Raw genomic sequence first — 12805 nt, forward strand, 5'->3', positions numbered from 1 at the left:
TAAAGATTATCATATTGTGGTCTCTGTTTTGTTACTGACAAACTGTATGTTTGGGGAGAGTCCTCACTTTACAAAATAACATGTAAAGCATCTGACTGCTACACAAATGCTCCCATACTCTGGATAGTAAGATAGGAGCCAAAAGATAACATACATTCCCTGGAGTTAGTGCTAAGATGCTTACTAGTATACTTTAAAACAAATGATTTTAGAAATGAACTTTGTAAACTTGCTTTTGGAACATTGCATAAAGAACTAACAGCCTGGAATTTCACTGCAATAGCTCAGTATCACTTTACTTAATGCTCTTGATACTACTATACTAATATGACATCTCCATTTGACATGAGTCACCACCAAATGAGCATGACTTTCTGTTATTAAGAACTTGTCCTAAATTAGAACCAGTGCGTCATGGGTGGTAAAAGGCCCCTTGTAGCCAATGAGAAAAACAACTCCTTTTCCCTATATAGGGATAGTCTGTTATAAATCCTCACCCACCAATAAAATGTCTTCCCACACAGACTGTTCAAAAACTCAGCCCCCTGGAACACATGATAAAGACATTGCAGTGCATATGCCCTGGAGAGAACAGGAGGCAGGGCTGCTTCGCAACAGGAATAGCTGCTTTCTTCCCAGCAGTTAGCAGCACATGGAAGCACAAGGAGAAAACTTAACTGTTTGTTGAGACAAACCTAAATTACTCAAGAGAACTATTGGCAGGACTGAGATAAATTAGGGTCACTGGCAAAGCAAATAAAGTGAACTTGGTCAGGAAAAAAGTCATACTTTTGAGTACACAGAGGAAAAGGGATAGAACAGAGGATGAGAAAGGCAAGTGATTCTCTTAGCTTCACAATGGTGATTACAGATCACCTCTCAGGGGCCGGGTTTGTCCTCAGAATGACAAACAGCTGGACAGTGCCAGCACTCAAGAGATTGGGAAGGTCTGAGGTCGACACTGTTTCTTGTTTTCTAGCCCCACATCTCTATATGTAGACTTTAGTGGTTGCTGATGGTGGATTTACCTATTAATCTAAACCTGGGGTATACGTGGGAAATACAGACTATTTCTCTTGCCTAATAACAAACAGTTATTATTTCATTAATTCTAAGCCACACTACTGCTGTATAGCAAACTGTGAGATCAAAGAAATGGATTAAAATGACTACCCTGTTCTCTTCAGCCGTTTTGAAGAGTTAATGTTTAGGTCATATAATAGTATAATTACATTAAAAATTATTCTCTTTCTATTGGGCCCCAGTTAGAAATGAATGTAGAATACCATAGTTAATTATGTACCAATACCCAGACTGGTAATTAAATTTTTTACTTTTAAATCTTAATATAGAGCCCCTGTCATTTATTCAGAGTAAAAACCTTATCTGATTAACCTTAAGAAATTAGGACATGAGCTCTGACTTTTCTTCCTGTTAAGAGAATCAGTTCAAGGATTATCTAAGGATTCACTGTCTCCAAGCAAATTTTCCCTCAACAGATACACAGCAAAACACTGCCAACCCATTTAGAACTAAATGCATGGGAGTAATCCCAGCTTTGGTTTCTTTTTTAGACCATTGTTTTAATCTCCATTTCCAGATTTTATCAGCAAAAGTCAGCTTAGAGAGATGGTCCTCATGTGAACCTGACAGGTAATAGTGAGTATGAAAGACAAAACTCATCTGCCAGATCCAGCAATGGAGTGCCTTTGTAGAAAATTACAGCTTGGGAGTTTCTATACTGTACATCATAGCACCCCACTAAAACTCTTCCGAAGAGAGAATTAGAACTACAACAGAATCCAATACTGTGGGTCAAGAACAGTTTGGAAGAGAACTTTAATGCCTGCCACAAAAGGGAAAATACAAATAGCCCTTTAACCACAGATCAGTTGAGCTCAGCCAGTGCAGTCATGACAAGAATTTATGAGGAAAAGGCATACCTCCCTGGCTGCTTTCTGTACAAACCGTTCATCAGTGACCCGAAAGGCCCGGCACAAGGCTTCAGCAGGATCATGGGGGAACATCTCCTGGCGTACCAAGTTAACGTGCAGGTGAATGGAGGCATAAATGGCAGCATCTACTCCTCCGTGGCCATCAAACACTGCAAAGTAAGCTTGTTCTTCCTGGTCCTGTCAATAGAAACACACAAATAGTGGCCCCCTGTACTGTTGCCCAGATTAATGAGATTAAGTGTTTCCCTTTTCTGATATGCCTGATCAACTGCTAAAACACCTGCAATACTAGGGCATATGTGTTTATACCAGAATGCTGGAACACATCATGCCCAATTAGCTCTGGCTGAAGTGCCCTCTCTCTGTGAAAGTTGTCTTGCACCATGGAAACCACCCACATGTATTTGCTTCAAAATTGCTATTACAATTTTGAGGGGAGAGGGAGGAAAAAGAAGGTAATGAGGAGGGACTGAACAAAAACTGTTCTGGATTGAGTGATTTTTTCCAAAAAGAAAAGCCTTTTAATCATAAAATTAGAAACTAAGAACAATAGGAAATAATTGGCCTTCCAGCACAAGTCCAATTATGTTAGGTTGTTTAAAATACAGAGATAATGAAAGCATACACATACTTTTAAACTATAATATCTCTCTCATAAGTCATTCATAGTCACATTGAATCTTCAACCAGTCTAAACTGGTTGGCAAAACTTGAACCGCACAGATGTTCAAATGCACTTAACACTTCCTTGTCCCCTATTCGAGGATTCAGCTTCCCACGCCCCTCCTCCCCCAACAACTGCCAGAGGGAGGGCTTCCAAACCTGTGCTTTGTCCTGCCAAAGGAAGCCTAGTCACAAGATTACATTTAAACCATTAAGTAATTTGCTTCTTCAACTCAAGTATTTAAATCTCAGATCTACCTTGCTTAGGAGATACATAACTCACTGAACTCTCTAAGACAGTCCTGGACTGTCTTTAGACAACAGCATTTAATGATTTTCATTTGTAAGTTTTTGGCATTCCATGAGCTCTAGAAGCTTGGATGAGTCTAGGTCCTGTCATTCAAACAAATATCCAAAGTAAACAATATTTTTTGTGCTTGTTTTCCCATCTGTTAGGTAGGGGTGAGTTGCTATCTCATGGGGATTTGGAAGGACTACTAAAACAACAGGTATATTTGTACTTTGCAAAAGTTCTTTTAAAGAGTATACTAGAGGAGAAACCAAGATGGCGGCATAGGTAAACACCTAATCTGCAGCCTCGCACAACAATTTCAAAAATACAACTAAAAGTCAAAACGGACATCATCCAGAACCACAGGAAAGCTGGCTGACTGAAACGCCCACAACTAGAAGGAAAGAGAAAACCACAAGGAAAACCAGAGGAGCCATACAAGCCTGAGGTACAGAGACATGGGCAGAGACATGGGCGCGTGCAGGGAGGTCGGAGCCGGAGAGGACGAGGCGGCTGAGTGCCTGGCTGGCGTTCTCTAGCGGGAAGGAGATTAAAAGCTCCAGAATGCGCTGAACCCCAGTTCCGGGCGAGACCCTGGGGAGCCAGGCTCATACTGGGGGAATCTGGGCTGTAAGGCGGAAACTCAGGGGAACGGCGAAAGGCAGAGCTCCAGATGCGCGCACGTGAATGCGCGCAGAGGACGGACTGTTGACTGTGCTGCTGAGTTGCCCTAGTGGGAAGGTGACAAAAGCTCTGGACGGCGCTGAGCCCCAGTTCTGACTGCACTGAAACCCAGTTCCGGGCGAGAATCTGGGAATCCAGATTCATTGGGGGAGAGACTAGACTGTTTGGCAGCGGGTGAAACTCCAGGGCGCCTTTCTCTCAGAGGTGCTTGCAGGGAGTACAGAGGGACACTGAGGGACACTGAGACCCAGGAACCTCATAGGGCGGGGCTGACGGGAAGCCAAGGCTGTAGGCTCCACCCTGAAACTCGGCCCCATCCAAGCTGAGCACAGAGGCTTTTACAATTTTGCAAGTCTAGTTGAATAAGGCTGTCTCCCGTCATAGATACAGCTGATCCTCATGGCCAATTGGCCTGGAGGTCAAATCCTCCCAGTGTACCAACGCAATCAAGGCTTAACAACACTAAGACTTTGCATTCAGCCCACAAAGGGGGATACCAAGAGCAACCACCTAGGGAGATTGGGGAAGCTGAGCTACCGGCCCCTATAGGTCACTGACCAAACAAAGCCACTCCATCAACACAGGGAAGGCAGCCAAAATGTGGAGACACCGAAGCAGGTCACGAATAGAAGAGATGGAGGAAAGTAAACTAATGGACGACACAGTGTTCAGAACCACATTTATAAGGTTACTCAAGAATCTTCTAAAAACCGCTGAGAAACTTGAAGAGACCTTCAAGGACCTTAATGAGAATACCAAAATAATGGAAAAGGACCAGTCAGAAATTATGCATACACTGTCTGAAATAAAGAATATACAGAAACTCAACTGTAGATCACTGTACCCCAAGAGTCAAACCAAAGATCTGGAACATGAGGAAGCAAAAAACACCCAACCAGAGAGGTGGAAAGTAAGAAGAATCCAAAAGTGTGAGGATAGTGTAAGGAGCCTCTGGGACGGCTTTAAGCGTACCAACATCCGAATTTTTGGGGTGCCAGAAGAAGAGAGCAAGATACTGAAAACCTATTTGAAGAAATAATGACAGAAAACTTCCCCCACCTGGTGAAAGAAATAGACTTACAAGTCCAGGAAGCGCACAGAACCCCAAACAAGAGGAATCCAAAGAGGACCACACCAAGACACATCATAATTAAAATGCCAAGGGCAAAAGACAAAGAGAGAATCTTGAAAGCAGCAAGAGAAAAACAGTTAGTTACCTACAAGGGAGTACCCATACGACTGTCAGCTGATTTCTCAACAGAAACTATGCAGGCCAGACAGGAGTGGCAAGAAATATTCAAAGTGATGAACAGCAAGAACCTACAACCAAGATTACTCTACCCAGCAAAGCTATCATTCAGAATTGAAGGTCAGACTAAGAGCTTCATAGATAAGAAAAAGCTAAAGGAGTTCATCACCACCAAACCAGGATTACATGAAATGCTGAAGGGTATTCTTTAAGAAGAGGAAGAAGAAAAAAAAAGGTAAAGGTAAAAATTATAAACAAAAAAAAAGACACCAAATACATACCTACCAAGTGAATCTAAAAATCAAGTGAATAAAAAAATCTGAAGAACAGAATGGACTGGTGAATATAATAGAATCAGGGGCATAGAAAGGGAGGCGATAGACAATTCAAAGGGGGTAGGGGATCTGCGGGGTGCAGGAAGAGATTGGACAAAAATCTTACACCTATGGATGAAGACAGTGGCAGGGGGGTAAGGGTATGGGGTGGGGTGGGGAATCAGGTGGAGGGGAGCTATGGGGTGAGGGGAAAAAAAGGAACACCTGTAATAATCTGAACAATAAAGATTTATTATTAAAAAAAAGTATACTACATTTATATAAGTATCAGCTGTAAATGTCCAGAAAGTAATGATTATACCCAAATATTAAGTCTGTACCTACTACAGACATTACATGCTAGTTAACTTAGCAGTCTAATGAACACCACCTGCAAGGTTAACTGACTAAATCGTTCAATCTAGAGAAACAGTCCTGACATAAGATTTCTACCTGTACTGAAGAGTAGTACTCATTTTTATACAACTCAATTGGTAGGATAAGGGTAAAATAGAAAAACAGCATATATAAGCAGTTTTTAAATGATGAATGAGCTGCTGTGGGATTATCATAGAGAGGAGGCAATAATTCCTTAATTGGGACATGAGACTGCAACTAAACAATGTGAGATCTGTGGAGAGATTCTTAGTATAGATAGCATCAGAAGAAACGGGAGAAGTGTAATGGATTTCTTAAATAATTAGTATAGCTTCTTAAATTTAAAAAAATATTGAGTTTTTTCTCTATTATAAAGATGGTGTACATTTTTTTGGCCTGATAAAGAAGTGTAAAGAAGTAAATATCTATAATCCCACCATCCACAGATAACCAGTCTTTTACATATATATACATTTTTCAATAAAATTAGGATCATACTATACATTGAATTTTGTATCCTGCATTTCCCACATGTCATTAAGTATTCTCAAAGACATAACTTTAAATATATGTGTACTATACATTTTATGAACATATCATAGTTATCATTCCCTATATGTAATAATTTAGATCATTTCCAATTTCTTATTATTGACAATGTTTTATAAAAGAGTTCTGTCAAACAAAACATCCTTTGGGTTATATTTGCATGGACATGGTAACATTTGGAAATAAAGGTATCACTTCAGCCGAAACCGGTTTGGCTCAGTGGATAGAGCGTCAGCCTGCGGACTGAAGGGTCCCAGGTTCGATTCCGGTCAAGGGCATGTACCTTGGTTGCAGGCACATCCCCAGTAGGGGGTGTGCAGGAGGCAGCTGATCGATGTTTCTCTCTCATAGCTGTTTCTAGCTCTCTATCCCTCTCCCTTCCTCTCTGTAAAAAATAAATAAAATATTTTTTTTAAAAAAATATATGACTTCATCTATCTTGTAATATAAGCACCAGTTACTAACCCACCATCACTGCTTATCAGACCCTGACAGTCAGCTTAAATTTAACTGCTAAATAAAGGAAATATTGTGCTTTGTAGAAATGACTACATTGTAATTTCTAAGTTATGGACTTAAGGAAAGAGTTAAGTGACAGGCAAAGAAAACAAACCTGCCTCTGTTTGCATTAACAAAATACACTTAATAGAAAGAGAAGAGGAATATGACAAGAACATGGTTATTAAGTTGACAAGGCTCATATGATCCAATTTGTCAGTCACAGATTCAGGAAATGTAATTCCAGCTACTTTCTATCAGAAACCAAGATTTAAAAAAGAAAACCACATGAAATCAGTAAACGGTCTCAGTCTCAACTTCATTCCTTTATGTTTGTGTTTTGTGTTGCGCTTCAGCAACATAATGTGGAACTTAATAAATACCACTTGATTATACTATGAAAATAGTTTCCTTAAAGAAAAACACACAGCTTTATAGTGATATAACAGTTTGTTTTTTTTACTTGTATGTCTATAGAATAGCTCTGGAAAGTTACACAAGAAACTGCTAGTTCCCTTGCCTTCATGGAAGGGAACTGAGTGTTAGAGAGACAAAAATAAGAGAGATTTTATTTTTTCTACTCTAAACCATGTGAATGCATTACCTATTCAAAATAAAATAATTCCCTTTCTTTTTAAAAAAATAAATCTTTATTGTTCAAATTACAATTGTTCCTCTTTTTTCCCCCCATAGCTCCCCTCCATCTGGTTCCCACCCCACCCTTTGCCCTTACCCCCTCCCCCCGCCCCATTCTCACCCATAGGTGTACGATTTTTGTCCAATCTCTTCCTGCACCCCCCACACCCCTTTCTCCCCCAGGATTATCAGTCCACTCCCTTTCTATGCTCCTGATTCTATTATATTCACCAGTTTCTTCTCTTTATCAGATTTTTTATTCACTTGATTTTTAGATTCACTTGTTGATAGATATGTATTTGTTGTTCATAATTTTTATCTTGACCTTTTGCTTCTTCTTCCTCTTAAAGAATACCTTTCAGCATTTCATATAATACTGATTTGGCAGTGATGAACTCCTTTAGCTTTTTCTTATCTGTGAAGCTCTTTATCTGACCTTCAATTCTAAATGATAGCTTTGCTGGGTAGAGTAATCTTGGTTGTAGGTTCTTGCTATTCATCACTTTGAATATTTCTTGCCACTCCTGTCTGGCCTGCATAGTTTCTGTTGAGAAATCAGCTGACAATCGTATGGGTGCTCCCTTGTAGGTAATTAACTGTTTTTCTCTTGCTGCTTTTAATATTCTCTCTTTGTCTGTTGCTCTTGGCATTTTAATTATGATGTGTCTTGGTGTGGTCCTCTTTGGATTCCTCTTGTTTGGGGTTCTGTGCGCTTCCTGGACTTGTAAGTCTATTTCTTTCACCAGGTGGGGGAAGTTTTCTGTCATTATTTCTTCAAATAGGTTTTCAGTACCTTGCTCTCTCTTCTTCTGGCACCCCCATAATTCGGATGTTGGTACGCTTGAAGTTGTCCCAGAGGCTCCTTACAATATCTTCATATTTTTGGATTCTTTTTTTCTTTTTTCTTTACCCGTTGGGTGATTTTTTGCTTCTTCGTATTGCAAATCTTTGACTTGATTCTTGCGATCCTCTAGTCTGCTGTTGGATCTCTGTGTATTATTTTTTATTTCAGTCAGTGTATGCTTAATTTCTACTTGGTCCTTTTTCATATCCTCAAGGGTCTCACTAAATTTATCAGCCTTTTCTAGAAAATTCTTGAAAAAACTTATAACCGTGGTTTTGAACTCTATATCCAGTCATTTGCTTTCCTCCATTTCTTTCATTTGTGACCTGTTCCTTTGTCTCTGCATTATGGCTGCTTCCCTGAGTTGATAGAGTGGCTTTGTGTGCTAGGTGTCCTATAGGGCCCAGTGGCTCAGCCTACCCAGTTACCTGAGGTGGACACTCTTGGTGCACCCCTTTGTGGGCTGTGTGCACAGTCTTGTTGTAGTTAAGCCTTGATTGTTGTTGGTATCACTGGGAGGAATTGACCTCCAGGCCAACTGGCTGTGAGGATCAGCTGTGTCTATGCTGGGAGAACTTCTGTGCTGGAGACACCCTATGAGACAAGACTTGCTTCAGTGGGGCTTTGGTGCTCACGGATCTGCCCCCTGAGTGTGACCCTTATGGATCTGAGGAGTTGTAATCTGGATGGTCCTACTCTGACCCCTGGGTACACTGGCTCTTGGATCTCCAAGGAGGTGCTAATTTAGCCTCTGCCTTAGGCCACCCAGCAGGAGGTATGGATAGATCTGCAGATTCCACTTCTTTGAGTTTTGGAGGTGCCCAGATGAGGCCCAGCTGTGAAGCAGTGCAAGCTGCTGCGGGGCCTTGGGCCTTCTTTTGGATGTTCTGGGTCTCACTGACTTAGCTGCAGTTTGTTAGGCAAGTTTAGAATTCAAAGGATCAGGCCACTCATATGCAAAAGCCTCTGCACTCAGCTTGGATGGGGTAGAGTCTCAGGGCGGAGCAAACAGCAATGGCTTCCCGTCAGCCCTGCCCTAAGAGGCTCCTGGGTCTCAGTGTCCCGCGGTAATCACTGCAAGCACCTCTGAGGGAAAGCCGCCCTCGAGTTTTGCCCGCTGCCAGACCAGTTTCTCCCCGTATGAGTCTGAGTTCCCAGAGTCTCACCCAGAACTGGAGTTCAGATCAGTTGGGAGCTTTTGTCTCCCTCCCGATTGAGAAAGCCAGCCGCATACTCAGTTGCCTCTCTGTGCACGTGCCTCCATACCTTTGTCTTCCACAGCTCCTCTGAGTCTCAGTGTGCTTTTCTCTTTCCTTCTATTTGTAGAATTTCAACTCAGCCAGCCTTCCTGTGGTTCTGGATGATGTCCGTTTTGTCTTTCAGTTGTAGTTTTGAAATTGTGCGAGGCAGCAGTTCAGGTGTTTACCTATGCCGCCATCTTGGTTTCTCCCCTAATTCCCTTTCTATTGTCTAATGCAAGTAAATTTGTGCCACTTTGCCTTTAATCCTATTCAGACATATCAGATACTATCAGAAGTACAGGGTAGGTTTACAGTTGCTTGTATGGAAAATAATATAGTAGTTAATAAATAATAATACAACAATAAACTCCCACCCAGCCGGTTGAGCATAGACCTATGAACCAAGAGGTCACCGGTTTAATTCCTGGTCAGGGCACATGCCCGAGTTGCAGGCTCTATCCCTAGTAGGTGGCATGCAAGTGGCAGCTGATCAATGATTCTTTCTCATCATTGATGTTTCTCTTTCTCTCTTCCTTCCTCTCTGAAATCAATTTTTTAAAATATATTTTTTTAAAAAGAATAAACTCCTGAACTCACAACTGTAAACCCACTTTTTAAAATTAATTGCTGTTTATTGATTGATTGATTTTAGAGAGAGGGGAAAGGAAAGGGATAGAGAGAAACACGGATGAGAGAGAAACTTCAATTGGCTGCCTACTGCATGCCCTCTACTGGGGATCAAGCCAGCAACCTGGGCATGTGGGCTGAATAGGAATGGAACCAGTAAACTCTTGGTTCATGGGTCAATGCTAAACCACTGAGCCACACCAGCCAGGCTATACACCTACTTTTGCCCCACCCTGTATATTAGGAGTTCTGTTAGAAAACCATGAGAGTGTTTTTATAAATCTCATTGACCTCAGAAGTGCCCTTTACCTCTAGGTTGAAGAGCATATTAAAGTCAGGAATGCAGACATGTTTGTCCTCCATTTTCCTGCGCATGTTTTTGATGGCATGGATTGATGTCTCATAATAAAGCTGGGGTCTCCTGCGGAGAGGGAAGTCTTTCACCCAGCTGCAGCAAATCTCATGTAGTTTGCTGAAGACAGAACGGGCCAATTTCACTGTCTCAATCTCTGTGAAAGAAACACAGAAACCCCCGATGAAGAGCCTTGTAAAGCTGCTTTTCACTTGCCTGACTGGTAAAGACAGAAGTAGGTCACACCAGTTAAGCTCCTCCTTAATAGAAGAAATTCCTTCTTCTCAAGAGAAATGAAGTGTTGCTTCTGAAAAGAGAAAATGACAACCTATCTAGTAGAAAATCATCCAGCAGCTGCCACTAGGATGATCTTATATCCTGAGGAGAAACCTCTGTTCAGGGCTGGGTCTTGGCCATGGCTGGGTTTCGTCTAGCCCACAAAGTGCTCTGGACACTGCTATCTAGTTCAGGGCACTGTTTCCCACTCAGTTGGCTGCCATTGTTATCATCTGGAAGGCCAAGCCCCCTATGGTTAGATGAGTGACTGAAATATGAACATTGGCTATCCAGCTGATTAGAACATGAAAGGATTCTGAGCAACATTATTTATTTATAAACTACAGAGATCAGAAGAGTTTACCTTACCATTTGTCTCTGTCTCCCCTTCCTAGCCTCTTTTCCTCTTTCCAGTTCCCCGTTTTCTCTCCTGTAATTGATTATAGCTCTGAAATAAATTATTTTTGTTGATTTGTTTTGTTTCGTTAATCCTTATCCGAGGAAATTTCTCCCCCACTGATTTTTTTAGAGAGAGTGGAAGGGAGGGGGAAAGAGAAATACTGATGTGAAAGGGACACATCAATTGACTGCGTCCCACATGCGCCCTGACCTGCAGCTGGGAATGGAGCCTACTCCCTTGACCAGAATTGAATCAGAGACCTTCTGTCCTCAGGCTGACACTAACCACTAGCCAAACCAGCTAGGGATGTTGATGTCTTTTGTTATTTATTTAAAGTTTTAGGCAATAGCTTAAATAGGTTAGCCAATAGGTTAACAAAGTTTTTTATTTCTCTAAAGAAAAAATACTTACATTCTATGTGTGTAACCCTGGATAGAAAAGAAAAAAAGATAACAATCAGAGGATTCTCTACTCCTAGACTATTAAGTCTACTACTCAACCTATTAAGTGGAGCTGACTAGCTGATTTCTGAGACTGATTTGCATCCCTCGGTGTATGGACAGATACGAAAGAAAGCCTTTTAAGCAACACTGAATGGTATTGACCAGATTGTCTCACATCACCTCCATTCAAGTTGTCCTCTCCTCAAGTTGCAGTTATTGAAATAACCAAGGGGAGATTAGGTTTTCTCAGGCCAGTATTTGAGGTTCTTCTTATATCCCAGGTAAAAAAAAAATTTAGAATTCTCAAATTTTTGTTTTACTTTACTAAGTCACATATAGCTTGACAGTCTGAGAAAATGTGTGCCAGATGGGAAATGGCTGTAAATGCCTCTTGCCATCTACAATACAAGTCCCGAAGAAGAGAGACTGTGTGTTCTTAGAACAGCCTGGGAACTTAGTCTCATTTTATATTTCTTGCCCAGACATTGCCTAAATCTGTGACTACAGTTACTTGTTTTCTTATTCAAGTTTCTTTTTTAAATGACTGTTTAGAACTGACCTCAAGGCTTTGTTGCTTTTTTTCTCATTAACATAATACAGGGTGGTAAACTATGTTTTGTGGTTTTGTCCCCTTGACATTTTTATATAACTGAAAATAAAGGGCACATTTGAAAGGAACAAGTAAAATCTGAGGCGATGTATAGAAAAGGGAAACTGAGGCCAAGAAATAACAATATTTTGATGGTTTTAAGCAACTCCAATCTTTTTTTTTAAGCACCAGCTGCCAGACACCATCTCTTTCAGCCAGCAGTTGCCTATTTGTATCACTCCAAACATGTGTTTGGATATGCATTTGACTCAATCACAACAGAGGATTGCAAAACGATAAATGAATTCAGAAACTTGTAGGTATAATAGAGTTGAGTGAAACAAATAACTGATAATAATATAAACCATTATATCATTCTTTGATTTGTATATTACTCTTATTTTATAGACCTGGACTGTTCAATAAAATATCTTTATAACTGCAGTTGTGGCTACTTAAAATTTAAAATTCAGTATTTTGTTCATATTAGCTGTATTTCAAGTACTCAATAACTGCATACAGTCAGTAGCTACTGCACTGGACAACACAGGTAGAGATTATTTTGTGTGTTTTTTTCTTTTGACCTATCCTATATAATAAAAGAGGTAATATGCAAATTGACCATCACTCCAACACACAAGATGGCCGCCACAAGATGGCCAGCAGGGGAGGGCAGTTAGGGGTGACCAGGCTGGCAAAGGAGGGCAGTTAGGGGTGACCGGGCCTGCAGGGGAGGGCAGTTGGGGGCAACCAGGCCAGCAGGGGAAGGCAGTTAGGGATGATAGGCCGTCAAGGGATGGCAGTTAGGGGTGACC

General features: G+C 41.0%; 2 protein-coding genes across 5 annotated transcripts in view; one reads left to right on the top strand and one right to left on the bottom strand.

The window, feature by feature from the left end:
• The window catches only part of TRIM37 (tripartite motif containing 37), a 160086-nt gene that overhangs the window by 106758 nt on the left and 40523 nt on the right, over positions 1 to 12805 (top strand). The window lies entirely within an intron of this gene.
• Positions 1 to 12805, bottom strand: part of PPM1E (protein phosphatase, Mg2+/Mn2+ dependent 1E) — a 119284-nt gene that overhangs the window by 20992 nt on the left and 85487 nt on the right. The window contains exons 3-4 of the mRNA XM_079797020.1: positions 10240 to 10439; positions 1944 to 2132 (exon numbers count right to left, since the gene is read on the bottom strand). Of these exons, the coding sequence (XP_079653146.1) occupies positions 1944 to 2132; positions 10240 to 10439 (389 nt within the window). The remainder of the gene's footprint in view (positions 1 to 1943; positions 2133 to 10239; positions 10440 to 12805) is intronic.

The sequence above is a fragment of the Cnephaeus nilssonii genome (assembly GCF_951640355.1).
Source record: "Cnephaeus nilssonii genome assembly, chromosome: 19".
NCBI lineage: Eukaryota > Metazoa > Chordata > Mammalia > Chiroptera > Vespertilionidae > Cnephaeus > Cnephaeus nilssonii.